This window comes from Pipistrellus hanaki, assembly GCF_964339955.1.
Source record: "Pipistrellus hanaki genome assembly, chromosome: 5".
Classification (NCBI taxonomy): domain Eukaryota; kingdom Metazoa; phylum Chordata; class Mammalia; order Chiroptera; family Vespertilionidae; genus Pipistrellus; species Pipistrellus hanaki.
Genome location: NC_140507.1, coordinates 34,041,734 through 34,067,128, shown reverse-complemented (window position 1 = coordinate 34,067,128; position 25,395 = coordinate 34,041,734). Strand labels below are relative to the sequence as shown.

The 25,395-nt window shown below is 54.9% G+C and overlaps 1 protein-coding gene across 1 annotated transcript; it reads right to left on the bottom strand.

Moving 5' to 3' along the window:
* Window positions 1-75: 75 nt before the first annotated feature.
* CDHR2 (cadherin related family member 2) lies at window positions 76-24,982 on the bottom strand (the record flags this gene model as incomplete). Its single annotated transcript, XM_084883905.1, has 30 exons — window positions 76-662; window positions 3,521-3,578; window positions 4,159-4,239; window positions 4,320-4,433; window positions 4,960-5,084; window positions 5,154-5,214; window positions 5,304-5,381; window positions 5,485-5,553; window positions 5,989-6,077; window positions 6,177-6,285; window positions 6,435-6,586; window positions 7,918-7,967; window positions 8,372-8,443; window positions 9,736-10,341; window positions 10,500-10,569; window positions 12,849-13,088; window positions 15,449-15,692; window positions 16,230-16,291; window positions 16,576-16,737; window positions 16,821-16,976; window positions 17,966-18,199; window positions 18,321-18,436; window positions 18,536-18,611; window positions 18,695-18,841; window positions 18,922-19,047; window positions 19,624-19,713; window positions 21,514-21,603; window positions 23,559-23,612; window positions 23,750-23,889; window positions 24,946-24,982. 30 exons carry the CDS (start codon window positions 24,980-24,982, stop codon window positions 525-527), a joined length of 3,846 nt encoding a protein of 1,281 aa, XP_084740031.1. The 3' UTR covers window positions 76-524.
* Window positions 24,983-25,395: the final 413 nt, after the last annotated feature.

Below are 25,395 nucleotides of genomic sequence, written 5' to 3'. Positions count from 1 at the left end.
CACCCTCACAGGACACTCTTTACAATCCCGGGGGGGGGAGGGGGGGGGGCGGGGAGGGGGGAGGGGAGACAGCGGCAGGAATGCCCTGGCCCTGCAGTTGAAAGGAGAGTCTCAGAAAGGTCAGAGGGCCTCAGACAGGTCTGGGTTACAGGTCAGGGCCACAGGCAGACTGTGTGGCCGCTGGTCCTGGGTATTGGGGCAGGACGGAGAGCTCATCCTACAACCACAGTCGTCCTCTCAAGGCTTCCCTCTCCAGGCTCTTGTCCCCCCTGTGCTGTGAAGACCCCTCAGAACACCTGGTCCCACCCCTCCAGCCGCGGTTTTTGGCTACAAACTGTCACAGTGTACCTTGGTAATAAAATGTTCCCCCGACTCTCACCAGTTGTGATTGGCTACAGGCAGAAGGGAGCAGAGCAACACAACACCAGTGTATTATTATATGGGACAGTAGGTATCATTTTGGGGGAACAGGATCTCTTCTGAGGTAGAGTGGGGCTCACGCAGGGCCCTGTGGCGGGGCCCCGTCACAGGTCTGTAGTGTCCAGGCCAGCATTGATGAAGGACAGCTCCTGCTGCTGTCCACCTGCGCCCGCCGTCCTTCCTGACAGCACCGCGCTCAGGGGCTCCGCGTCCGGCTCCACCGGACTCTGGGGGGGCTCCCTCTGTAGGGGGGGAGAGGAGAGGCGTGAGGGCTGGGACAAGATGGGGTGATGTCTCCAGGCCCTAAGGAAGCGGGCAGGCCTTCCAGCCCACACAGACCGGTGGCTCCTCTGCCGGGTCCCACCCTGCTCCTCTTGGGGCCTCCGTTCTCTGGCTGTGGCCCGGAGGTGGCCAGTCCCCCGGAGGTGCAGATGGACCCAAGGGAAGGGCTGGACCTCATGGACGGGGGAACTGCCCTGGCCTTTGCCCCCTCCACAGACACAGCCGCACTTGGGTGTCCTGCCCGGTCCTGAATAGTGCCAGGCCCTGGATCCTGTGCCAAGGAGCCAGCCCAGCCAAGTTCCCGCCACCTGCACCCCCGGCAGGCACCGTGCGGGCAGGCTGCGTTAACGGCGCGGTCCGTCCATCGCCTGAAGTGCCCGCAGGAACCCCGTGAGGGAGGAGTTGTGTGCCCCACTTTGCAGACGTGGAAACTGAAGCTGAGAGGGCTCTCATGGCCAGGCAGGGGCAGCACAGGGTTTGGGCCGCTGGCCTTGCTGGCTCTAAAGTTTGTCCGCAGCGCAATGCTGACTCCCTACTGTCCCCTCACAGTTCTCGGCTCCACTCCCTCCCGGTCACCCTGGGCGACCTCAGGGGCCTCTGGTGCAATCCGACATCTCCTTCTGCAGCCAGGGTCTCACTGTCCATCGTGGTGCACACCCACACATCCCCCTGCCTCCCCCCCCGCCCCTTGTGACATGGGCACACACCCAGCCGAACACACACACTTCAGAGCTGAGCCCTTCAGCAGACCAGGCTACTGCCCAGCAGAGCCCACAGGCAGAGCCCAGCACCGGCCCTGGGGGACCACAGGGCTCGTTCAGGCTGGGGCTGTTCCCTGGTGAACAGCGGAACCTCGGAGCGGCCCCAGGTCAGTCTACACATTCTCCGTGTGCTCCCTGGAGCCCTCGCCGCTAACCCACCTCGGGAGCTGTTGGCACGGGGCAGCCCGGGAAGATGCTACTGGCCTTGGAGACAAGACCTGGGCTCTAGTCTGTACTCGACCTGCAAGCGTTCTGACCTTGGGCAAGGCAGCACCCCAGCACCCCTCCCTGGCCCTGGTTGTTTTAAACGGTAGGATTGGGTGATCCCTCTGGGTACCTCACACACACACACACAGGTCTTGAGTGAGTCAGGGCACCAGGTATCTGAGGAAAAAGGCGCCCCACTGTGTTCCCCTCTCAGCCATGGGAGAAGAGGGGCAGCCCCCGGGCCTCGGGCCTGCCCACTGCTACAGGGGAGGGACCTCGGGCAGCTTCTGGAAATATAATGACCCCCTGCCATCCCAGGACCGTATTGGCTCTCTCCTGGCTTTGAAGGCTCTCCGTGGCCTGGCCCCTCCCTCTCCAGACTCTTCAGAGCTCCCCACCTTTCCCAGCCCCCAGGTCCAGCCCCCTCGCTGGGGCCCGGACTGCATTTCCCTCTGGGGAGCAGCTTTGGCCTCCGCCTGTCTGGCCACCAGCTCTGGCAGGCAGGACTGTTTCCGTCTGCCTCCATTACCCCTACACATGTCCGTTGGAGTTTTCCAACCCATCTTCAACCAGAAATGAGCTGGTTACCCAGGGACCTCTACCCCTGCCTGGTGGCCTGCATGGCCACCTACGACTCCATCCTTGGGATCCTGTGTGGAGGCCTCCATGTTACAGCCAGATCCCTGAGCAACAGCCCGGTGTTTCAACGCCCACGAGAGGCTTGGGCTGGCCAAGTCCTTCCATGTAAGGCGTTCTCCGGGGAAATTAAGTGCTGAAGGAAAGGTGGAGAGCCCCAGAGAGCAGGACAGAGCTGAGGGTAGGACGCAGAGGGCCGTGGATACCTAACCATCCCACACACACAGAACCGCAGACTACTGAAGTTCAGTGGGCCTTAGGGCTGCTTCTCCAGCGGTGGCTTTCAAAATGGGAAGGAGAGATGGTAGTTCCTTCCGGTTCTGGCACCCACCCTGCATCCTGCTTCTCAATCCTGCCTGCACACGAGAACCCCAGGGCTTTCACAACACGTCCATGCCAGACCCACCTCAGCCCTCGGATCAGAGTCCCCGGGCTGTGGCCCGGTACTTCTAAAGAGCTCCCCATATGAGCCAAAGCCAGTTTGGCTCAGTGGTAGAGCATTGGTCTGCGGACTGAAAGGTCCCAGGTTCGATTCCGATCAAGAGCATGTACCTTGGTTGCGGGCACATCCCCAGTGGGGGGTGTGCAAGAGGCAGCTGGTCGATGTTTCTCTCTCATCGACGTTTCTAGCTCTCTATCTCTCTCCCTTCCTCTCTGTAAAAAAAATCAATAAAATATATTTAAAAAATAAAAATAAAGAGCTCCCCATGTGATTCTAAGCAGCCGCCAGGCTGTGTGAAGTCTCGAGCCAATAGAACCAGCTGACATACTGAACGAATGATGGTACTGTTGTTCATTTGAGCCTACCTTCACTCCTTTGCTAGGTTATATTCACCTCCACATCTCCTCCCCCCACCCTGCCAGCTCTTCTCTAAGGGATTTAAGGCAGGGAAGCAGATAGTTTAGCATTTACTCTGTGCCCGGTGGTTTTTATACCCACTCTTATTTCATCCTCACAACAGCCCTACACGGCTGGTGTTCCGGTCCCCATTTGCAGGTGAGAAAACAAAACCAGGGAGAAGTCACCTTCCCAGGGTCACGGTGACTAGTAGAGGAGCAAGGCTTGGACCCATCCCAAAGCCGTAAGGTGTCTCAGGGCCTGGAGCAGAAACGCTAAGGCAGAAGCAGATGCTTCTGCTCTGCCCTGAGCCCCACCCCTTCAGAGAAGGACCCCAGGTCAGAATCCCCAGGCAACAACTAATCCCCCATCTTGCCTTGATTATCTCTTTGCTGTTTTCCAGGTCCACAAAGTTGTCATCCAGGGAGTTGAGGCTATTGGGGAGATGATGGAATTCAGATCGTTGGCAGGCCCAGTCCTCCCTGTCTGTGGTCAAAACCACCATTGCCTCTACCTTCTTTTCTACCACACCATCATCATCACCACCACTATCACAGCCACCATCACCATCACACCATCACCACACCATCACCAGCACTATCAACACAGCCACCATCACCATCACACCATCACCACATCATCACCATCATCACTCCCACCACCACCATCACCATCACCACATCATCACCACCATCACTCCCACCATCACCATCACACCATCACCACACTCTCATCACCACCATCACCACACCATCACCCCACCCTCATCACCACCATCACTCCCACCATCACCATCACACCATCACCACCACCATCACCATCACTACCCCCATCACAATCATCACTACCACCTCTATCACCACCACCATGTCATCGCTACTATCTCCACCATCATCCCCCCAGCTCCATCACCAACTCTACCACCACCCATCATTATCACCATCACCACCACCACCAACAACAACTGCACCATCACCACCACCAACTAGCATGGTTATGAGTGACACTGCTCACCTGTGATGGTCCACGTCGCTGGAGGAGGATTGGGACTCGAAGCCCAGGTCCTTGGTGGGGAGGTTCAGCACGGGATTGGCCCTGGAGAAAAGGCCTAGTCAGGCGGCCGTGTGCCTCGCCGCCCCATGGGGCCTCTAACCCACCCTCTGAGTCCCACTCACCGATCAGCAGTGTACATGTTAGTCCCAGGGATGGCACAGGTTGAGGGCATCACCCCTGCTGCTGTTTTCCGGGCCTCCTTGGCAGCCTTTATTGCCCGAAGCTTCCGGCGGTAGCTGTGGGAACCAGGAAAGGGGTCACTACTCTCCCAGCACACCCACCGTGTGTCCAGCGAGGCCCTGGGAGTGTGGCTCCACAACAGCCTGGCCAGGAAGAGCATTCCCTCCGTTTCCAGGTATAAATAACTGTCAAGGAAGGAAAAGGATTTGCCAAAGGCCACACAGTTGACTAGTGTCAAGGCCTAGACTCAAACCCAGATGTGACTGCTGACTGCAAATGATTGGAAAAGAAAAAAAGAAACAGCATTTGTTAAATGCCTTTTAGGTACCAGACATCTTGCTGGGGTGTGAGATGCATATTGCTTCCTTGAAGGCTTTGAGGAATCTAGTCTCATGCCCATTATGCAGATGAGGAAACTGAGGCTTGAGGAGGGGAGATGACCCAAGATGTCACCACAGGTCAATGGGGATGGAATACAGATATACCTGACACCTAAACCCAAGCTCTATGTACCCTCTCTTCCTTACGGCTTGGGGGCGGGACAGAGGCGGGGGTGGAGACACAGGATGGTGAGAACGGTACCTCTTTCGGACACACATGAGGGCCAAGGTCATGATCACAATGACCAGCAGCAAGGCCACTCCCAATCCTATGATGACGCTGCTGAGCACCTTCGGCACATCTGTCTTCAGCTCACCCTGGGAGCCCTGGAGAAAGAGTGTGAGGGAGGCTCACAGACACACCCGCCCCACGGCTTTCCTCCTGTGGCCACTCACCAGCACCACCAGCCCCAGCCGCAGCAGCTGCGTCAGTGCATCCCGGTCTTCCTGGATCCGCCTGTCCACAGAGCCCCGCTCAGGCCCAAGAGCATCCCCCAGGCTTCCTGCTCTCCCTCCTGCCCCGCCCCCACGGGCAGCCCCACTCACACACTCAGCTGATCAAGTGTCAGGGCCGACCCATTCGAGAAGACAAAGTAGGCATCGAGGTAGGAACGGCCTCGGGCCCTGGGACGGGCAGGGGTGAAGCGTTAACAGCGGCCTAGAACCACCCAGCGGCCCCTCCTGCTGCTTCTCTTCCTCACCAACCCCGGGGCCTGCGGCCACTCACCGAGCTGTGGACTCTATGTCCTTGATGTCCACAATGTAGACCGTAGTCCTGGTCGCCTGGGACAGAGCACTGCAAAGGGGCGGGTGTCACAGAGGCCTGGGGTCGGAGCCTTAAACCAGGCCTGTGGCCAGGCCTCTGCCGGGGAAGTCAGGGATTGCGTGAATTAGGAAGGGGAGCTCCCGCTGGACAGCTCCATTGGCTAAGAAGGTAGCACCTCTGTGCAAACAGAGAAGGAAGCGCTTCCTCTGGGACTGGGTAACAGCTTAGCAAGCAGAGTGCACAGCCTTAGCAACCATACACGGCAGCCCTATTGAGGTCTTTCCCTGCCCAGCCAACCGTAGGCGTCTGGGGACACGCAGAAAGGAGGTGCCGGCTCAGGGTCAAAGACAGGGACAAGACAGGAGTCTGAGACAGGGCTGAGAGACATGCCATCCAGGTCTTTAGGGGACCAGGCTCCCAGGCCATGTTCCTCCCCACGCCCCCTTCCGGGCTCCCCAGACCTACTCCTTAATGTCGTTCGTGTTGGCGCCCACCTCCTCCTTGCTCGTGGAGAACTGCAACCTCACACGGTAGCTCTGATCCACAGTGAAGAGCTATGAAGGGGGAAGAGCGGGGTCATGGGAGAAGAGGAGGCACAAGGGACCCAGGGCTGGCAGAGGACACCAGGGCTGGAGGCAGGGCCCAAAGCTCACATTCAGGGTGATGTTGGCTTCCAGAGCGGGACCCACTGAAGGTTTGTCCTGGGCCTGGACTGTCACTTGGTAGGTGCCTTGGAGAGTGGCATCAAGGCTAGTCACCAGCCTGGGGAAGGTAAGAGGGAACCACTCAGCCTTGGAACTCAAGCTGGAGTCCTCTGGAGCCCACTTGTCCCCTTCCCAGGACGGGAACTCACCGCCTTGAGGTCCCCTTTGGGCTCCCCCCACCCCCATCCAGGGGCTGCCCGAGGTTACTCAATGTGGCCGATGAACACATCAGTCTCTCGAGAGGTGGAGACCCGGAAGAGGTCCTGGAAAGGGATCACGGTCCCATCCTTAGTGATGAAATCCACTTGGAGGATGGAGAACAAGACGTCCCCGTTGCTCCCTGAGTCATTGTCTCTGGCCTGGGGGCGAGAGCGGACAATATCTGTGGCCGGGCCAGGGACCCCTCACCCCCAGCAGGAATCAGGCTAGGGTGGCCTGGAAGGCTGGTCTGCGTAATCTCTATCAGCCTTCCACAGGCCACCCCAACCGAGCAAATGCTCCAAACAAATTCCAGTTCTGGCCAGTCCCAGCCTCTGGCCCCCTAACCCAGCAGGTTACCAGCCAAAGGTCCCTTTTATGTAGAAATCCCACCCTGCCCCACCCATTTCCAACACACACACTCTGTTTCCTGAGCACCTACTGGGTGCCAGGCTCCTTCCCTCCGCGCCCTCATTTCAGTGCTTACTGATCTGAGTACAAATTCCCCGAATGAACCATAAAATGACTGGGAGAGAGGGCAAAAACATTTTTACTCGTCCTAATGCTTTTTAGAGAAAAATACAGCCAACACACGGAAGCATGAGTCCACTGTTCAGGATGAGGCCAAAGCTGGTGTTTACATTTTTTTTTAAAAAAAAAGTTGATTTAAAGAAAATTGCTCAAGCCATGGCCAGACACATGACATTAGAGGACAAGTGACTGAAGACTGGAAAACTGACTTTGAAAGAAACTGAGACTCTGGGGGGGGCAATGGTATATGTACAAAGATAATAATTTAAATAAATAAATAAATAAATAAATAAATAAATAAATAAATAAATAAAAATAAAAAGAAGCTGAGACTTCAAGAGAGATCTTGTCCTACCAAAAACTCAGCTCTGATGAGGCAGGCCAGGCCATTCATCTCCTGCCCCCACACCCTTTCCACAGCACAGAGCGCAGCACCAGACACCGCCGCCTCTGGGTCAGAGGTCACGGCTAGCTTCTTGTCTAGAGGGCAGCTGAGTTCCAAAAAGGAGTGGCAACTGCCCAGGTCAGCAAGAGGCCAGGCTGTGTGGGGGGCCTCACCACTTGGCATAGCCACCGCCCTCTAAAACATACACCCGCATCCGACACCATAAAGAGCTGGGTCTTTTTATGGAAATGATTTAACTCCAAGGAACTTATTTAATGTGCAGTTGATTTTTCTCTAATGCTCAAGAATCCTAATGTCGTGAGTCAAATCTCTCCTGCAAGTGGTTTTTACTGTCATGAAATTTTTATGAATACTAAATTTAACAATGAATGAAGTTTAATTATATCAATTAAGCAAGTGTTCATTCCCATCCTGGCGTTTTCTTTTCATATGCTGAAGTCAACAAATTTACTTTCCAGTATTAAAGCATTTGGGGGGCAGCTCAAAGGCCTGCAGGCCCTGGCCCCACGTCTCCTGGGGCCAAAGTGACTGCCAAAGGCAGAGCCAAGGACTTACCCGGACAGACGCCACCTGCTGGTTGGGTATCAGAACATCTGGGACGATCACTACAGGCGTGGACAGGAAGGGGTCAGTGGGGTCAGAGCCATTCCCATCTGGCCTAGAGCGGACCGCTAGCTTAGCCCATCCCCCCAAACCTGCCCTCAACCTCTCCACCATCAGAGTCTCCCATGACAACTACCCCTGAGCATGAGTGAGCAGGTCATCCATCTCCCATTGTGCAAATAGGGAAACTCAGACCCAGAGGGGGAGGGCCTGGTCCCAGCCAGACAGGAGCGGGGGCAGAGCTGGGGTGAACACTCAGGTCTCCCCTCCGGTGGAAACCCTGGGGGAGAGGCAGGACTGGAGGCCGTCTCCCCTTCCTGAGGGCCCACCTGGGGCCCAAGGAGGGTCTATGGGAAGTTGCCCAGAGGCAGGCCTGGCGGTGGGAAGGGAGCGGGTTGCTGCTTACCGAAAGTCTGATTGTCAGGCAGAAAGTAGGGCGCGTTGTCATTTATGTCCTCGATGGTGATGGGGAGGCTTCCTAGGAGACAAGGTTGGCTGGCGCTGGTCTCACCCAAAAGGCCTGGGCCTCAGCCATGCTCCCAGCAGCCTCTCCCCCACGCATCAGCCAGCCCCCTCTCCTGCTCCTGACCTGGCATGCCCCGTCGATCTCCGCTGGTCTTTGTGGGAGGGAGTACCCTTCCCAGACCTCAGAGAGGGTAAGCAACTTATCTAAGGTCACACAGCCAGGGCGGTGGACCAGGATTGAGCCCAACCCAGGTCTATGTCACCCAACCACCACATTCTACTGTCACTTACCGGCTGTGTAAGCTGGGTTATTGAGCCTCCCACTCTGTGCCTCAGTTTCCTCATTTATAAAATTATAGAGGGGTCACCTGGCTCGGTGGTCGGCAAACTCATTAGTCCACAGAGCCAGATATCAACAGTACAGCGATTGAAATCTCTTTTGAGAGCCAAATGTTTTAAAGTTAAGCTTCTTCTAATGCCACTTCTTCAACATAGACTCGCCCAGGCCGTGGTTATTTTGTGGAAGAGCCACACTCAAGGGGCCAAAGAGCCGCATGTGGCTCGAGAGCCACGGTTTGCCGACCACGGACCTACTCATGGGTTGTGTGGGAGTGAAATAAAGAAATGCTTACCAGGTGATGGGCATAGCCCTTGGCTGACGTAAGGACTGGGTATATGCCAGCGATTCAGATGGCTGCTTTGCTACTTAGGTCAAAGGTGGGACTCAAGTACCACGTCTGACTCTGCGGTGTGCTCTGTCCTCACCCCCCTACCACCACCACATGACAGCGGTAAGTGCTCTCCCTGTGCTGAGCGCGGCGCTCAATGCTCTGCGAGCATGTTCTCCATTGATCGGCACAGCCGACCTGCCCCCTGACTCCACCTGACAGAAAATGAGGCTTGGCGCCAAAACCGGTTTGGCTCAATGGATAGAGCGTCGGCTTGGGGACTGAAAGGTCCCGGGTTCGATTCCGGTCAAGGGCATGTACCTTGGTTGCGGGCATATCCCCAGTAGGGGGTGTGCAAGAGGCAGCTGATCGATGACTCTCTCTCATCGATGTTTCTAACTCTCTATCTCTCTCCCTTCCTCTCTGTACAAAATCAATAAAATATATTAAAAAGAAAGAAAGAAAGAAAGAAATTAAGAAAATGAGGCTTGGGAAGGCGCCCCGGCTCTCCTGGAGACACAGCTGGTAGGAGCTGGAGCCAGGATTTGAACCCAGACCTTGCAGGTTCCAGCCCAGGGCTCTTTCCCACGGCCCTTACGCAGCAGCCTGCCGAGCCCAGCATGCCAGACCGTCTCACCGTTGTCGCTGTAGGCCTGGAAGCCGGGGTCCGTGGTGAGGTCGTGGGCCCGCACAACCAGCGTGACCAGGTCGCAGGTCTCGTAGTCGATGGCCTCGCTCTGGTTGACGAGCACGGCGCCGTCGGCCAGCACCGAGAACCAGCCGCGGCACAGGCCGCCCACGTCCGCCCCCGCCTTGGTGCAGACGACGTTCACAAGCTGCACCTCCAGCTGGGCTTTGGTGTCCACGTCCTGGGCCACCACCTGGGCCACCTGGCCGTGCTGCGCGCCGTTCTCGGCCACACGGACGCCCCGGAGCGAGGCCGGGCTCAGGGTGGGCTGCTCATCATTCACGTCCTCCACGGGCACGAAGACCCCGGCCGTGGCCTCCGCCCCCTGCGGGTCTGGGTTCTCGGCGCTCACTGTCAGATTGTAGGAGGCCAGGGCCTCGTAGTCCAGGCTCACGTCGGAGGGCAGCCGGAGGCGGCCCTCAGCCCGCCCGGACCCCAGCATCGAGCCTCGGAGGATGAAGTTGTTGGCGCCGCTCCCTGACAGGCTGAAGCTGATGCGGTTGTTGGCTTCCGTCTGGTCCGCGTCCCAGGCCAGCACGACGCCCACCAGCACTCCTGTGGACGAGAAGCGGAATTCCCGGGGACCCCTGGCCTGGTCACCGGAGCCGTCCCCTGCTCTCACCTCCCTCGGGCGCTTCAGGCCCAGCCCGGGAGGGGTCCTGTGCCGCACCGGGTCCAGCCCCCGTGCCCAGCCTGGCCCAGAGAGGGCTTACCTGGGTCGCTCTCATTCACCGGGAATGTGTAGTTGGACTGGCTGAAGACGGGCAAATTATCATTGATGTCCTGCAGACAAGGGCGGTTCTGAGTCCTGGACCTCAGGAGGCCCAGGCTCAGCCTCCCCCCAGAGCACAGACAGCACTGCCCACTTCACAGATGGAAACCCCTTCACCCTCTGAAGTTTAGAAGGAGGAACTAGCCCAGGTCTCACCCCTGGGGCTCTGAGGCCTGTGGCGGGGCCTCTGAAGTTAGTTACACACTTTCAGGGAGTCCTGCCTCCTCTCTGCTCCTCTGCCCACAGCTCAGAGCTGCCTCAGGCCCCGTCTTCCGGAAGGCTGCTTCCCCGTCCCCATGTGTGTCCCTGTCTGACCACCGTTTCTCAGATGTACTGTGTTGGCACCAATATCATTGGGTTTTCACAAGGCCCCGCACCCCAAGCTTCCCCTCACCCCCTTTCCTCCCGTTTCTCCTGCCCGCAGCCAACCCCACGACACTCGACACACATCTGTGCTCAGGCACCTGCCGGGGCTGAGGCCTAGTGCTGCCTCCTTTGCTTACCGTTCTCTGTTCTTGCCTTCCCTCTCGAGCCCTGGCCACCCCACGCACGGCGCTACCGCTGTTGTCAGAGCCTACAGCCAACACCGCCTGCCACGTTTGCCCCTGACCCTGAGGGTGCTGGGGTGCCTTTGATGTTTCCAGCCCTCCCCCAGGCAGCCCACAGACACCACTTTTGCTTCCAGCCTTTTCTAAATAACAGTAGAAAGGACATCTCTAAAAACAAAGCCCATGCCATGACCGGTTTGGCTCAGTGGAGAGAGCGTCGGTCTGCGGATTGAAGGGTCCCGATTCAATTCCGGTCAAGGGAATGTACATTGATTGCGGGCACATCCCCAGTAGAAGGTGTGCAGGAGACAGCTGAGTGATGTTTCTCTCTCATCAATGTTTCTAACTCTCTATCCCTCTCTCTTCCTCTCTGTAAAAAAATCAATAAAAAAAATATATTTTTTTTAAAGCCCACTCCCACCCCCAATCGATGTATTTTCTTTTTTTAAATTTGTTTTTGTTGATTTTTAGAGGAGGAAGGGAGAGGGATAGAAACATCGATGAGAGAGGAGCATCATCGATCGGCCGCACCCCCATCCCCACACCTACACCCAACTGGAATCCAGCCAGTAGCCTGGGCTTGCATCCTGACCAGGAACTGAACCAGTGACCTCCTGGTTCCTGGGTTGCTGCTCAGCAGCTGAGCCACGCTGGCAGGGCTAGATGTCTTTTCTGATGGTGATTTCCCATAAACGGCATGACTAGCTCGATGCACACGGCCCGCTGCCTTCTCCAGGCCTCCTAACTCTAATCGAAGGAGTGGTAAGAGCACAGCTGTGAGTCAAACCCCGCTCCACCTCTGCCTCACATGTGACTTTGACCTCTCCGGGCCTCAAGGTCTCCTCCATCTGCACATGGGTCAGTAGCAGTCCCTGCGCGCAGGCCATGGTGAGGACAGCTCACGGCTGGGAAAGGACCCACTCCCTCACAGAACACAGTGCTGCTTTCTCCCCTCTTGGTGGCCCCCTTCTATCCCAAAGCCAGCTGACAAGTCCCGATTCAGCTTCTGTTTCTCCATTTTCCCTGAGGTGTCACTCGGGTCCCTGTAGGAAAGTGGCACTTCTCAACCTGAGGGACACGGGGCTGCCCTGCCAGGGGTGCAGGCTGTGCACTCACACCCGCGGGGGCTCCATCCACACGCCATGGGCACGGCAGAGTGTGCGCATCTGTCACAATGCTTTTCTCGAGGAAGGTGACTTGTGGGCTGGTACCTACTTAGCAGTAGAAGACTGGCTTCATAACCCCATTCTGACGCCCTGAGCAAGCGACTCGCTCTCTCTGGGCCTCAGTTTCTTGACCAATAAAATGGTAATAACCATGGATACCTTGCAGGGCCAGGTGTGCAGTAGACACTATAAATGCTGATTTCCGCCCCTTATCTTTGCCCTTGAATGGTGGTGGGAGGCAGGAGGGATCGGGTGGATTTGTGAATGAGAGTTAGAGCTAGAATCCACTGAGTGCTTCTATGGGTCAGGCTCTTCCCATTGGTTAACCCCCTTTGTGTTATTTTCATCCCCATGTTACAGATGAGGAACTTTAGGGCTCGGAGAGGCTGAGCAATTGCCTAAGGCCACACCACCAGGCAGCCAGGAACCTAACCCGTCAGCCTGGGGGCAGACCTCTCTGACCCACCATGCCGCAAAGGGCAGAGCTGGCCGGAGGTGGGGAGCTGGTCGTCTGTTTGGAAGCCCCCCAATCCGGGGCCCACCCTGACCCCTGACCCTGGCCGAGCCGGGCCTCACCTCCACAGTGATGGTGACATTGACCTCGGTGCTGCGGACAGGCACCCCACCATCAGCCACACGCACAGTCAGCACAATTCGGCCGTCCAGGGCGGGGTCGATGGCCTCTCTGTCCAGGGGCCCCCGGTTCCTCAGAAGGCCTGTGTCAGGGTCCACCGAGAAGTTGTGGCTGTAGGCACTGGGGAGCAGGCTGAAGGACAGGCGGCTGTTATTGGTGCCTGGCTGGTCCTCGTCGTGAGCCTGCACAGAGAAGCAGGGTTGGGTGTCAGCCCTCAGGTGCTACCACGCCCCTCAGCCACCTCTGCAGCCCAGCCTCCCGCCAGCACTGGCCCACGAGGCAGTCATGGGGTCTGAAGCCGTGGTTATGCTGGCCAATCTCCCAGCCTCGGTTTCCCATCTAAGAGGGTCAGATCAAGAGCTTGCAAGAGCTTCTGAGACGGTCATTTATTCCACAAGCCTCGACTGTGTACCGACAATATGTCGGCTCTGTTCTGGGCACCAGTAATGGAGCCGGGATCACGACAGTTCCCTTATGGAGATGACGTTCTAGCGGAGAAGGAGTCATGGGGGAAGTACGTTATAGACATTCAAAATTTAAACAAGCGTCGGGTAGATGTGACGTCAACAAAGCTCTGATTTTCTCATGATGACTGTGTGTGCCCGTCCTGCCAGGGTCCTCACACATGCTTGGTTGCCTAGGTGACCCAGCACAGACAGTACAACCAGTTCTTCGCTTCCACTGAGCCTCCGCTCATGCTGGCCCCTCACCCCGGATGCCCTTTACACCTTCTCTGCCTGACTCCAGGCCAGGTTGGTGCCTCCCCGGGGCCTCCATGATCCTGGTGTTACCTTCAACATAGCAGAAGTGACACCCTGGCACTGCTGTCCAGTGCCCTCCTCTAACTGAGAGCCACCTGGGGCCATGGCTATGATGCATTCACCTCAGAAACCCTGGGGTCCAGCAAAGGGCCCGGTGCATAGCAATAGATGCTCAGCGCATGTGGTTTTGAACACAGAGCTGGGCTGCTCTGCCTTGGAATTAATTCTTTCCCCTTCCTCCCTTCCTAGCCTCCACCTTCAACTCTTCCATTTTAGTTCTGTTGGAATCTTGTTTGTTAAACGCCTCCTGTGTAGGTAGCCAGAAATGGTTTTTCCAAAAGCCTGGCCCCATCTGTTCATCCCTCAGCACTCTGAACTCAGGCCAGCTTCTCTACCAAGTGCTTCCCGGGGCTCACACCTGGGACTGTGGTTACAGCGGCAGATCTGACATGCTCCTGACCAAGATGCTCTAAGGCCGGGGTGAGAAGCACCGAGGAGCAGAGAAGAAAGGCCTAGGATGTTGACCTCCAGCCCAGCTCTGCTTTTACTGGCTGTGCAACTCCAGAAAAAGTCACTTAACAAGTGCCTTGAGCCTCAGTTTGCTTCTGTGAAATGGGGACCATTTGAGCATCTGCTTCACAAGTCAATCCAGAGATCAGGGATGGGAACGTGCTCTGGAAACCACGCAGCCCGGAAAGCTGGGGGGGCTCCATGGCCACGTGTGTGTTATTCTGATAACCTGGCTCTCTGCTTCTCACAGACCCCCTTTCAGATGACTCAGGAGAGAGGCTTCCCGTCGGTGTCTCTCTAGAGAGACTAGTGGGTTTTTATCTCATAAATTCAGTCAACCCAGTCATAGACCTCATTATAGACTGATAGATATAGATATAGATATAGATATAGATATAGATATAGATATAGATATAGATATAGATATAGATAGATATAGATATGTAAAATAATATTCTAATTAGACCCGAAGAAGCTGGGGCCATCCTGGGTGACTGCTGGCGGCCAGAGAGAAGCCAGTGCCAGCAGCTGGGGGAAGGAAGGCACGAATTAAGAGCATCGGGCCTCTAGTATATATATAATTGACTTCAGAGAGGAAGGAACATTGAGAGAGAGACAGAAACATCAATGATGAGAGAGAATCATTGATCGGCTGCCTCCTGCACACCCCACGCTGGGGATCGAGCCCACAACCTGGGCATGTGCCCTGACCAGGAATCGAACTGTGACCTCCTGGTTTGTAGATCTACATTCATTTCCTTTTTTTTTTTTTTTTCCTTTGGCCATTAGGAAGCTCAGAACTGAATTTTCAGGCCACTCCTAGCAATTGTGTGTCTCTGGGTTCCAGATCTACCTTAGTGCCCTTTAATAGTACCATCCTTATTTTCTCTCTCACTTTATTTCATTCGTACTTTTATCTTATCTTATTTTTCATTCGTAATTTTATCTTAACCTAAGCCACCTCAAGTCCTTTTTGGAATAAGGCAGGGGCCTGAGTTAGAAAGAGCCATGTGTATTTGAGGACTTGCTCTGTGCTAGGCTTTGTGCCGAGTACTTTCCATGCATTGTCTCATCGTTCCCCAGTGACCTTGGGAATAAGTAGGATGATTGCCCTCATACTCTAAAGAGGAAACAGAGGCCCAGAGAGGCTGAGTGACTTCCTCTTAGCCACACAGCGAAGCCCAGATGCCAGCCCGGGGCCAACAGGACTACGGAGCCAGGCTTGGTGCCCTTCCCCCTGCCCCACCCTCCAGGTCCAGGCTGGCTTGTACCTGGATGGTTATGGAGACATTGCCCTGCTCCTCCTGGACGAAGATGTTGTAGGAGCCGGTGACCTCTGGCGTGTTGTCGTTGATGTCCAGCAGGTGGATCTGCAGCGTGGTGGAGGACGACAGGTTCCCGCCGTCCGTGGCCTGCAGCGTGAGGTAGTACTCCGCCTGCTTCTCCCGGTCCAGCAGCTCGCTGCTCCTCACTCTCACCGTCCCTGTGGCTGGGTCCACCTCAAAGATATCTGCCCTGTGCCAGGTGGCCAGATTGAGCAGATGGAAAGATAGGGTGCCCTCTTAAGTTTGAAGTTCAAGTTAAGCAGTGAAAAATGTTTTATCACATTTGCAACATCATGGAACATTTGCAACCTATTTATACTAAAAAGTTATTCGTTGTTTATCTGATATTGCAATGCAACTGAATGTCTTCCTTTTAGTTTAGGGTTTTTTGTTTGTTTGTTTGTTTGTTTTTGTTTTGTTTTGTTTTGTTTTTTAATCCTCACCTGAGGATATTTTTCCATTGATTTTTTTTTTTTTTTTTTTTTTTTTTAGAGAAAGTGGAGAGGGAGAGACAGAGAGACATCAATGTGAGGAAGACACATCCATTGGTTGCCTCCTATACAGGGATGAAGCCTACAATTGAGGTGCATGCCCCTGACAGGAATCAAACCCGGGACCCTTCAGTCCGTAGGCCAATGCTCTATCCACTGAGCCAACCCGGCTAGGGAAGGTGTCTTATGTTTGATCTGGCTACCCTGAACACCCCATGCCCACCCGGAGACCTTACCCATTCCCTGAAAGCAGGCTGTAGGTGATGCGGCTCCCCTCACCCGTGTCTGGGTCAAAGGCCTGTAGGGCAGAGGGACAGATTACAGCACACTGTTCACAAGTGATGGCCCTCACTGCCAGCCCCACACTTGATGGAGACCAGGCTTCCTGACACAAAGAAAGCGCCCCCGACACAGATTCACACTAGACACCCCCACACAACACACCCCCATACATACTCACACATACATGCACACTTGCTGAGACCCAAAGGCATCAAATAATATGGAGACGGGCAGGGCCACAGTCCCCGGTCTGCCCTCCAGGTCCCCCAGCCCGGCCCAGCCCTGTCCCCCATCACTCACATGAATACTGTCGGTTACCACAGAGCCCACCGGACTGTGCTCAAAGATACTGAGGTTGTAGTGGCTCTCAGGGAAGGTGGGCCTGTGGTCATTAATGTCTCTGAGGTGGATGGTCACCGAGGCGACGGAGGAATTCCTACTGTCGGAGTCAACGGCCACAACCTGAGGAGAGGGGAGGAGGCAGCAGCCTTGGGACCAGCGTGTCCCATGGCCTGAGCGTCCCAGGGCCCCAGAATGCCCCTCACCTGCACCCGCATCACCGTCTGCTTCTCGTAGTCCACCAGCGACGGGTCCCTCACCAGCACCTGCACGTCGGCTGAGCCCGCTGCCTTCTCGGGGGAGACACTGAAGGCTGCGGCATCAGGCCCCCACAGGGAGAGCAGGAAGGTGCCGTTGCTGCCCTGTAGAGGTGGGGTGTATAGTAAGGACCCCACCCGCTGCAGCACACACACCTTCCCACAAGTCTCTGGCCTTAGGTTCCTGCCTTAGGAAACCCTGCCCCCTGAGACCCCAAGAGAGGGAGGCTCTCAAAAAACTGAGGTGTGAGGGCCCTGGGAGACTGGGCTGGTCACTAGTCCCTGGAAATGCAGGCCCATCAGAAGACTTCTCTCAGCTCTGTGGGCCCCAGATCTGAGCTGTAGAGATGGAGGCCAGACACACACACATACCACTCCCATGAAGCGTTGCAACAAGCCTTTCCTATGAGCCACATCACCACCCTCCACCACTCATACCAACACTAACACCAATAGCCAGCATCACCCCTTTGCTTACACCCCTCCACTCCACTAAACACCAACCACCAACTCAACCCACCCACCCAATTACCACCCCCCAATTCACCCTCCACTCCACATCTTGTACCAACTCAGTGTCACCAAATACAACCAAACACTATCCATAGCATTCTCATTCAGTACCAAGTCACCCACCACTCAGAATCATCCTCCATTTAAGCATACCCTGCATCTTACTACTCACTCAGACCACCCTGTGCTCAACACTCCCCACACCCCCAACATCCGGTACTATCCCAGCACCTCTCAGCTTCAACCCCCATCACCACCCTCTCCTCAACACCACCAAAAGCTGTATTCCACTCAGTATTACTCAGCATCCAGTACCAATCTCCATTCAACTCCCTTTCTGTTCACCAATACCTAGCATCACCCTGAGCACAAGACTACCCACAGCATCCCTCAACATTTCCAAACATCACTCAAAAACTCTGATTTTCACCACCACTCATGATTGGCACCACCGTCACCTATCACTCATCCCCCACCATGCATCATGGTACCTCACTTTACAGGTGGCTGTGCACCTCCCTCACCCAGCCATCTCCCACCATCCCCCCTGCCCATGCCATCCTTCATCTGGGTGCACATGCCTTGTCTGGGTCGTAAACCACCATGGTGAGGTCATCGATGGGGATGCGGGTGGCGGAGTGCTCGTCCACAGAGCCGGTGAAGTTGACTTGCGCTTCATTGGGGGTGAAGGTGCAGGTCGGGAGACTGCAGTTGAAAAACTCAGGCTTGTGGTCATTGACATCTGTCACCCTCAGCGTGACCCATATGCTCACCTTGGCCTTCTGCCCATAGATGTTGAGGTGCTCCTCTGTGGCCTGAGAGCAGAGCAGAGGCCAGAGGTCAAAAGTCAGAGAAACCAGTGCTCAGAGAGTGCTGAGATAAAAGGTCACAGGTTCCAGAGGGGAATGGGAAGGGTGTGATAGACCCCTTACTTACCGTAACCTGTACCTGCACCTCCTCATCCTCCTCCAACAGCTGCTCACGGTCCAGGGAACCGCTGACCCTGATCACCCCATCTGGCCCGATGTCAAACCAGCCAGGCCTTGTGGAATCTGGAAAGAGGCAGCAGGAGCAGCTGCTTTCAGTGGCTTTGATAAGCCTCTACCCCTTCTCTGAGCCCATCCCCAGCCTGGGGCCACCGTTGTTCTCACTGGAGATGACGTAGGTCACCCGGTCATTGATGCCTTTGTCTCTGTCCACAGCCTCCACCTTCAGCACTGGGGTTCCCTGCAAGGAGGCATGGTCAGAGGCCCAGACCCCTTCTCCATCTCTCATCTCCACCTAGACCCCACCCCAGGGCCCCAGCACACCTGGGGTGCGTCCTCAGCCACGGAGGCCGAGTAAAACTCCCTGACGAACTGGGGGTCCAGGTCCGGCAGGTCGATCACAGTGACGGACAGGAAGACAGGCGAGGAACACTGGATGGTGAAGTTGTCGTGGTATGTGCCGCCTGAGTCCTGCGGGGAGACGGGCCTCCATGAGCTGGGGCAGCAGGCCCAGTGCCCCGGCCCCCAGCTGCACCTGCACCCCCACTCACACAGGCCTTCAGCTTCAGCTGGTAGAAGGCACTCTTGTTGTTGTAGCTGAGGCTGCCATTGAGGATGATGGAGCCGTTGGACAGGATGCTGAAGAGGTACTTGCTATCCTCAGTGCTCGGGATGACCTGAGGCAGAGCACAGTCAGGCCACACCCCCTGAGGGCCCTGTCCCTGACACCTGCTCTGAGAAAGTGCGGTTGAATCCCAAATCTGCCATTGACCAGCCCTGCAACCCTCCCCAACCTCTCTGAGCCTCAGTTTCTGAGCCTCGGTTTCCTCTAGCGAGTGGGCTCAGATATATGCATCTGTGGGTTGAAAGGAGGGTCAAGCAGGCTAAGGTATGTGCCAGGCAGGTAGTGGGCGCTCATAGACAGGAGCTACAGCTAGCAAATCTGTCTTCATGAGAACCGGGGTCACACGCCTATGGTCTGTGATCTTGGACAAGAACATATACCTCTCTGAGCCTGATTTCTTCTACCAGCTGGTGTGACACTAACTCAGTGTCCAGGGCAAGAGGGTGGGAAGAAGGGTTCTGTCTATAGCAGGTACTTATGCTTCTGGGCCAAGCTAGGTTCAGAGGGGCCAACAGAGGCTTGAGGACTGGAGCTGGACCCCCGCACAGCACAGCCCTCAAGGTCCCTGCCCACTGTGTGGGAAACGCTGCCCCTGGTGGTCATGCAGGGTGGCGGGGCCCACACTCACCTCCTCTATGAAGTATTGCACAACCCCGGCAGGCCCTGTGTCTTTGTCCGTGGCCAGCACCGAGAACACCAGAGAGCCAACTGGCAGGGTCTGTAACAAGAGGCTCATCACCGATGAGCTCCAAGGCATCCCCTTCATGCCTGAGTGCGTCACACCCCCGCCCCGACCTTCAGCTATCCCACTGAGAGGATGACACACCTTCCAGGGCCTGAAACCCAACGTTCCCTCTTCCTCCCCAGCTTACGGGCCTCTGGAGGCAGCCGGAGGAGCAGGGAACAAGTCCCCCTCCGCTCCTCTCCCCAGGCAGCCTTCCCACCACTTGAGCTGGCCTCTGATTGGCAGTGATGAGTCCAGAAGCCAGGATGTGTCACTCCCCTCACAGGCATTCCTGTGGGCTCTCTGTAGCCTACAGCTGCAGTATGTTCCAGGCAGCACCCTGCAGAGCCGGAAGGTTCTCCTAGGAGGCCTTTGCTGCCTGAAACCTGGCCCTGCAAATCTTGTCCACACCCTCGCTATTTCCACATGGTGGCCAGATCCTTGAAAATCAGACTATATCATTCTTATGCTAAAAACACAATGGTTCCCCATTCCACTCAGAATATAAGGTAAAAAAAAAAAAAAAAAAAAAGACTATAAGGTCCTTGCTGCCTCCGTAGCCCTCCATGGTCAGATCACTGCCCACCCTCTGACCTCCCCTCCCCTCACTCTCTACCCTCCATCCACACTGGCTTCCTGGCTATACCTAGAACACTCCACGCTCATCCCCACCTCAGAGCCCTTGCATCTACTGTTCCCCTGCCTGGAACATCTTTTTTTCTTTCTTTCTTTCTTTTTTTCTGGAGCATTCTATAGCCAGCTTCTTCTTGCCTTGTAGGTCTCTGCTCAGGTGTCACTTATTCAGAGAAGCCTTTGTGAGTGCTCAACCTAAAACAGCCCCCCCCCCCCGTCATCTTCTCTCATTTTGTCCTGTTTTAAGAGCTTCACACCATCTGTTTATTTAATGTTTCCTTGATTAGTGCCTGTGCTCTTGACTAGAATGTGAGCTACTAAGGGTGGGCAGCCAGGGCTGTCCTGTTCACCAGTTATCCTCAGCACCTAGGACAGTGCCTGGGACTAGCAGGTGCTCCATCAGAGCCTGTCTGGACCTCACCAGCCTCATATCTGGTGTTGCATGGAGACCTAACCTCATGGATCTTCAAAGCCACATGGTAATGGTGCTGTTTGCTGCTCGGGGACCCCTGGGGAATCTCTCCCCACCTATACAGTTCAAGGGAGGCTGCCTCCCCTTACTAGAGGGGAAAGCCTATGATGAAGATCTAGCCAATCAGAGCATTCTGTACCCACATGACCCAAAATGGGCCAATGAGAGGCAACCCTGGGGTTTTGGTTGGGGTCCCTAAGAAAGAGACACTCTGTGTTGAAGTTGCAAAGCCCGTGGAATGCGAGCCTGGAGTGGCTGGGGACGCTTTTATCACCCCGAGGGAGATCTGGCCCCCTGCCCCAAGATGGAGGCAACAGAGAAACAGAGCTGGGAGGGGGAGAGAAATCTCTTCTTGGTAGCATGGTTTGAATAACCTGAACCCAGGCCTGCCTGAATCTAGGTATACCTCTACATTTTTCAGATACACAAAAAAGTCAACTCCTTTATTTCTCTTTATAATTTAAGGCGTTCCGATCCAATCTGATGGACTGCCAATGCTGCTGTACCTATTGTTCATGGGCTGCATCCCCTGGGTTTGGTTCCTGAAACCACCCCTTCCAGCAGGCGCTCTCCCCACTCCTGGATCCCTGTTGGCTGTCTCTGGTCCTTCCCGCTCAGAGAAGAGCTTCTAGGATACTGATCTCTCCTCCCCCTCCCCCCAACACGCACACCATTGGGGCAGATGTTACCTCGTTGATCTCTGTGGAGTAACTGGTATTCTGGAAGACAGGTGCATTGTCGTTTCTGTCCTCCACGATCACCTGGAAGTCCTTCTCCACCTGTGGGGAGAAGGCCAGGTAAGCCTGGAACACGGGGGCCCTGAGAGAGCAAAGTGAGGAGCATCTGGGCAAGAGACCAAGTTGACATAGTTTCTCAGGTGGACGATTTGGCAAGGTTTGGGGTAACCTTTTATGTGATACAATTTCAAATGCCAGAAAAGCTGCAAGTACAGAACAAAGAACTCCCCGTACCCTTCCTCCAGGCTCGCCTGCTGTTTGGATTCTTTCTCCACTTTTATGGAGCCATTTGAACATAGACGGCAGCCATCGTTAGGTCACTTTTTAAACGTCTAAAATGTGCCTGTCCAGCCGAAACTGGTTTGACTCAGCGGATAGAGTGTCGGCTTGCAGACTGAAAGGTCCCAAGTTCTGGCTTGCGGACTGAAAGGTCCCAGGTTCGATTCAAGGGCATGTATCTTGGTTGCAGGCACATCCCTAGTGCGGGGTGTGCAGGAGGCAGCTGATCGATGTTTCTCTCTCATCGATGTTTCTAATTCTCTATCCCTCTCCCTTCCTCTCTGTAAAAAAATCAATAAAATATATTTTTAAAATAATAATAATTTTTTTTAAATGTGCCTGTCCTATTACAAGAATGTTCACTTTAGCTTTGTTTGCCACCGTGTAAGGCTGTGGGCAACCAAAATGTCCATCAGAACAGACCAGCTAAAGCACACGTGTGGCCTCTGGCTGGCATCAAGACAGTAAAGAGACAAGGCCTGGAGCACAGACATGGAATGAACTCCAAAGCTGGTAGTTGAGTGGACAAGGCAGTTCATGGCAATATGGACAGTAGGATCCCACACGGGTTTCAGAAAATGCACAAAAAACTACAACCTTTTGCCCCGCTGCAGTGGCTCAGTGGTTGAGTGTCGACCTATGAACCGGGAGGACACAGTTCGGTTCCAGGTCAGGGCACGTGCCTGGGTTGTGGTTCGATCCCCACTGGGGGCTGTGCAGGCAGCCGATCAATGATTCTCTCTCATCATTGGTGTTTCTCTCTCTCCCTGCTTCTCCCTGCCTCTCTGAAATCAATTAAAAAAAAAATATTTTTTTTTAAAAACTACAACCTTTCTTTTGTGGATGAACCTATGTAAGTGAACACTTAGGGGGGATATGAAAGAGCCCAGGGGCGGTAGACGCTTCAGGTGGGGGTGGGCTGGGAGAGGTGCCTGAGGGGACCTGACCTTTATCTGCAGTTTTTGAAAAGTTTACCAAGAGAATGTGTCCATAAATACCCAAGTCATTGAAATTGTTTTTATTTTTTTTTAATGGGGAATATGTTTTAAAAACAAAACCCTCAACTTTCAAAGACACAAGACACGGTGATACTTAGAAATATGAGCATTGATAACCACCACATTTAGCCAAAGAAATTGAAAGTGATTATCTCAGAGGAGTTGGGTAGGGAGATATTTGGCATTTGCTTTTTATTAATATGCACATTCATTAGTAATAGGATCGGTTCTATTTGTAATATAAGCAATGATTTATATAATTAAAACAAATTAATAAAAATATTAAGATTTTTGTAAAATTGTATAACAAAAAGAGGACAAGTATCATTTTGATAAAAAAAAAAAAAATAAACATTTGCCGAAACTGGTTTGGCTCAGTGGATAGAGTGATGCGGACTGAAGGGTCCCGGGTTCGATTCCAGTCAAGGGCATGTACCTGGGTTGCGGGCACATCCCTGGTGGGGAGTGTGCAAGAGGCAGCTGATCGATAGTTCTCTCTCATCGATGTTTCTAACTCTCTATCCCTCTCTCTTCCTCTCTGCAAAAAATCAATAAAATATATTAAAAAGTAATTAATTAATTAATTAAACATTTGCCTCTTTGTTGTTAACTGGGGCCCTCTCTGCTGATTGGAGGCAGGAGGCACAGTCAGGAGTGTGCCCCAGCCCCTGCTCGCTGACCCCTGGACCTCCCGCCCCTCCATACCCCACGCCGACTCACTGGGAGGTTGTGACCGTCGCTCACGGTGATGGTAACTTTGAGCCAGAAGTTTGTCTGCAGCGAGAAGAGAGAAGGGCCCACGGTAAGCCCGACTCGGGGTGAGAGCACAGCCAGGCACCACCCGGGACACTGGCTCCAGGGCCTCCTGTCTCCCTGCCCCCTCGCGGGCCTTCCACACCTCTGCCCTTTACCTCATAGTCCAGAGGGCTGGCCAGCTTCACCTCCCCAGTGGTTGGGGTGACAGTGAAGAAGATGGAGTTGGGGCCAATAATCCCATAGGTCAGAGGGTCCCCGTCCAGGTCCTCGGCTGCCAACCAGAAGGCCTCAGCACCTGGCGACGGGGCAGAGAATGTCCAGGTACACAGCCACCCCTTTCACGATGGGCCGGGCCAAGCGGCCCAAGAGGCTGGGCTGGGGGGCCTGCCTTCTCTGTGCCCAGAAATCTGGGCACCCCCCAGCCCTCAGGGCTCCAGGTTTGGTGGTTGTTACCCAGCACCCAGTCAGAGGCCTTTTTAAAATATGTTTGTATTGATTTCAGAGAGAGGGAGAGAGAGAGAGAAACATGGAGGAAATAGTAACAGGAATCAGCTGCCTCCTGCACGCCCTTACTAAGCCCGAAACCTCAGCACGGGCCCTGACCGGGGATCAAGCCAGGCGACTTCCTGGTGCATGGAATGATGCTCAACCAACTGAGCCACACCAGCCGGGCTCAGAGGCCTTTGATCACAACATCCTGTTCTCCTTTGGGGAAATGACCCCAACTGCCCCGCACTCAGTAGAATGGGCTGATACCCAGGCATCTCCTTCCCCTGGCCCGGCCCCAGGACCTCTCATCATTGATGTTTCTCTCTCTCTCTCCCTCTCTCTCTCTCTCTCTCTCTCTCTCTCTCTCTCTCTCTCTCTCTCTCTCTCTTTCTCTCTCCCTCTCTCTCCCCTTTCCTCTCTGAAATCAATAAAAATATTTTTTTAGAAAGAAAAAAAATAGAGCAAAAGACCCCCATTTAGTCTGGCGGAAAAGGAGGGAAGCGTGTTGCTCTGAACAATAAAATAACTAGCTTCCCCGGAGGCAGGCAGGGGTCAGGGAACCTGGCCCAGAGTGGACATTCCCTGATGACAGTGAGTACTGGCTTCCTGCCAAGTGCTACCATCCCTCCCTTCTCCCTAAACCATTCTTGTGTGAGTTAGATTATTTGATGCTACGTGAGGGCTCTTGACCCCAATGCTGAAGAGGCTAAAGCAGACTTCTGGAACCAGCTCTCTTCAGATCCCCTTTGCCTGTGACAGGTCCTGGAGCTGCGGGATGAGGAGCACGCCCCCACAGGAGCCCCTGGGAGCCTCTGGGGGGTAAAGACTCAGCCCAGACTGGACCCAGGAGACAGGGACTCACCCACAGGCAGGTCCTCAGGCAGGGCCACTGACGTCATGTTGGGCAGGAACATAGGAGCCACATTGGCCGTCACTGTAGGGACACAGAGCACTGGAATATCTGAGCGCCCCTGCAGAGCCTGAACCCCTATCTGGCCCCATGGGAGCCCACACCATCTCCTACCCCCCACACCCCCGCGAATCTTCAGTCCAGTTCACCCGCCTGAGTCTGGACTCCTCCCCAGACTTGCCCAGGGCAGCAGGCCAGAGGGCTGCTCATAGAAGCTGGGTGTTTGCTGATGAGGGATCTCCTCCTTGCTGGAGGGCTCTGCCGAGGGTCCCCGGGTTAGTGCTGCTCTGGCAGGGGAGGGGATGCACCCACCAGACACGACAAGGGCAGGAAGCAGTAGGCAGGACAGCCATGGCCTCGCCATCACGTCTGGAGGGACCTAGGGGAAGAGGCATCATGGAG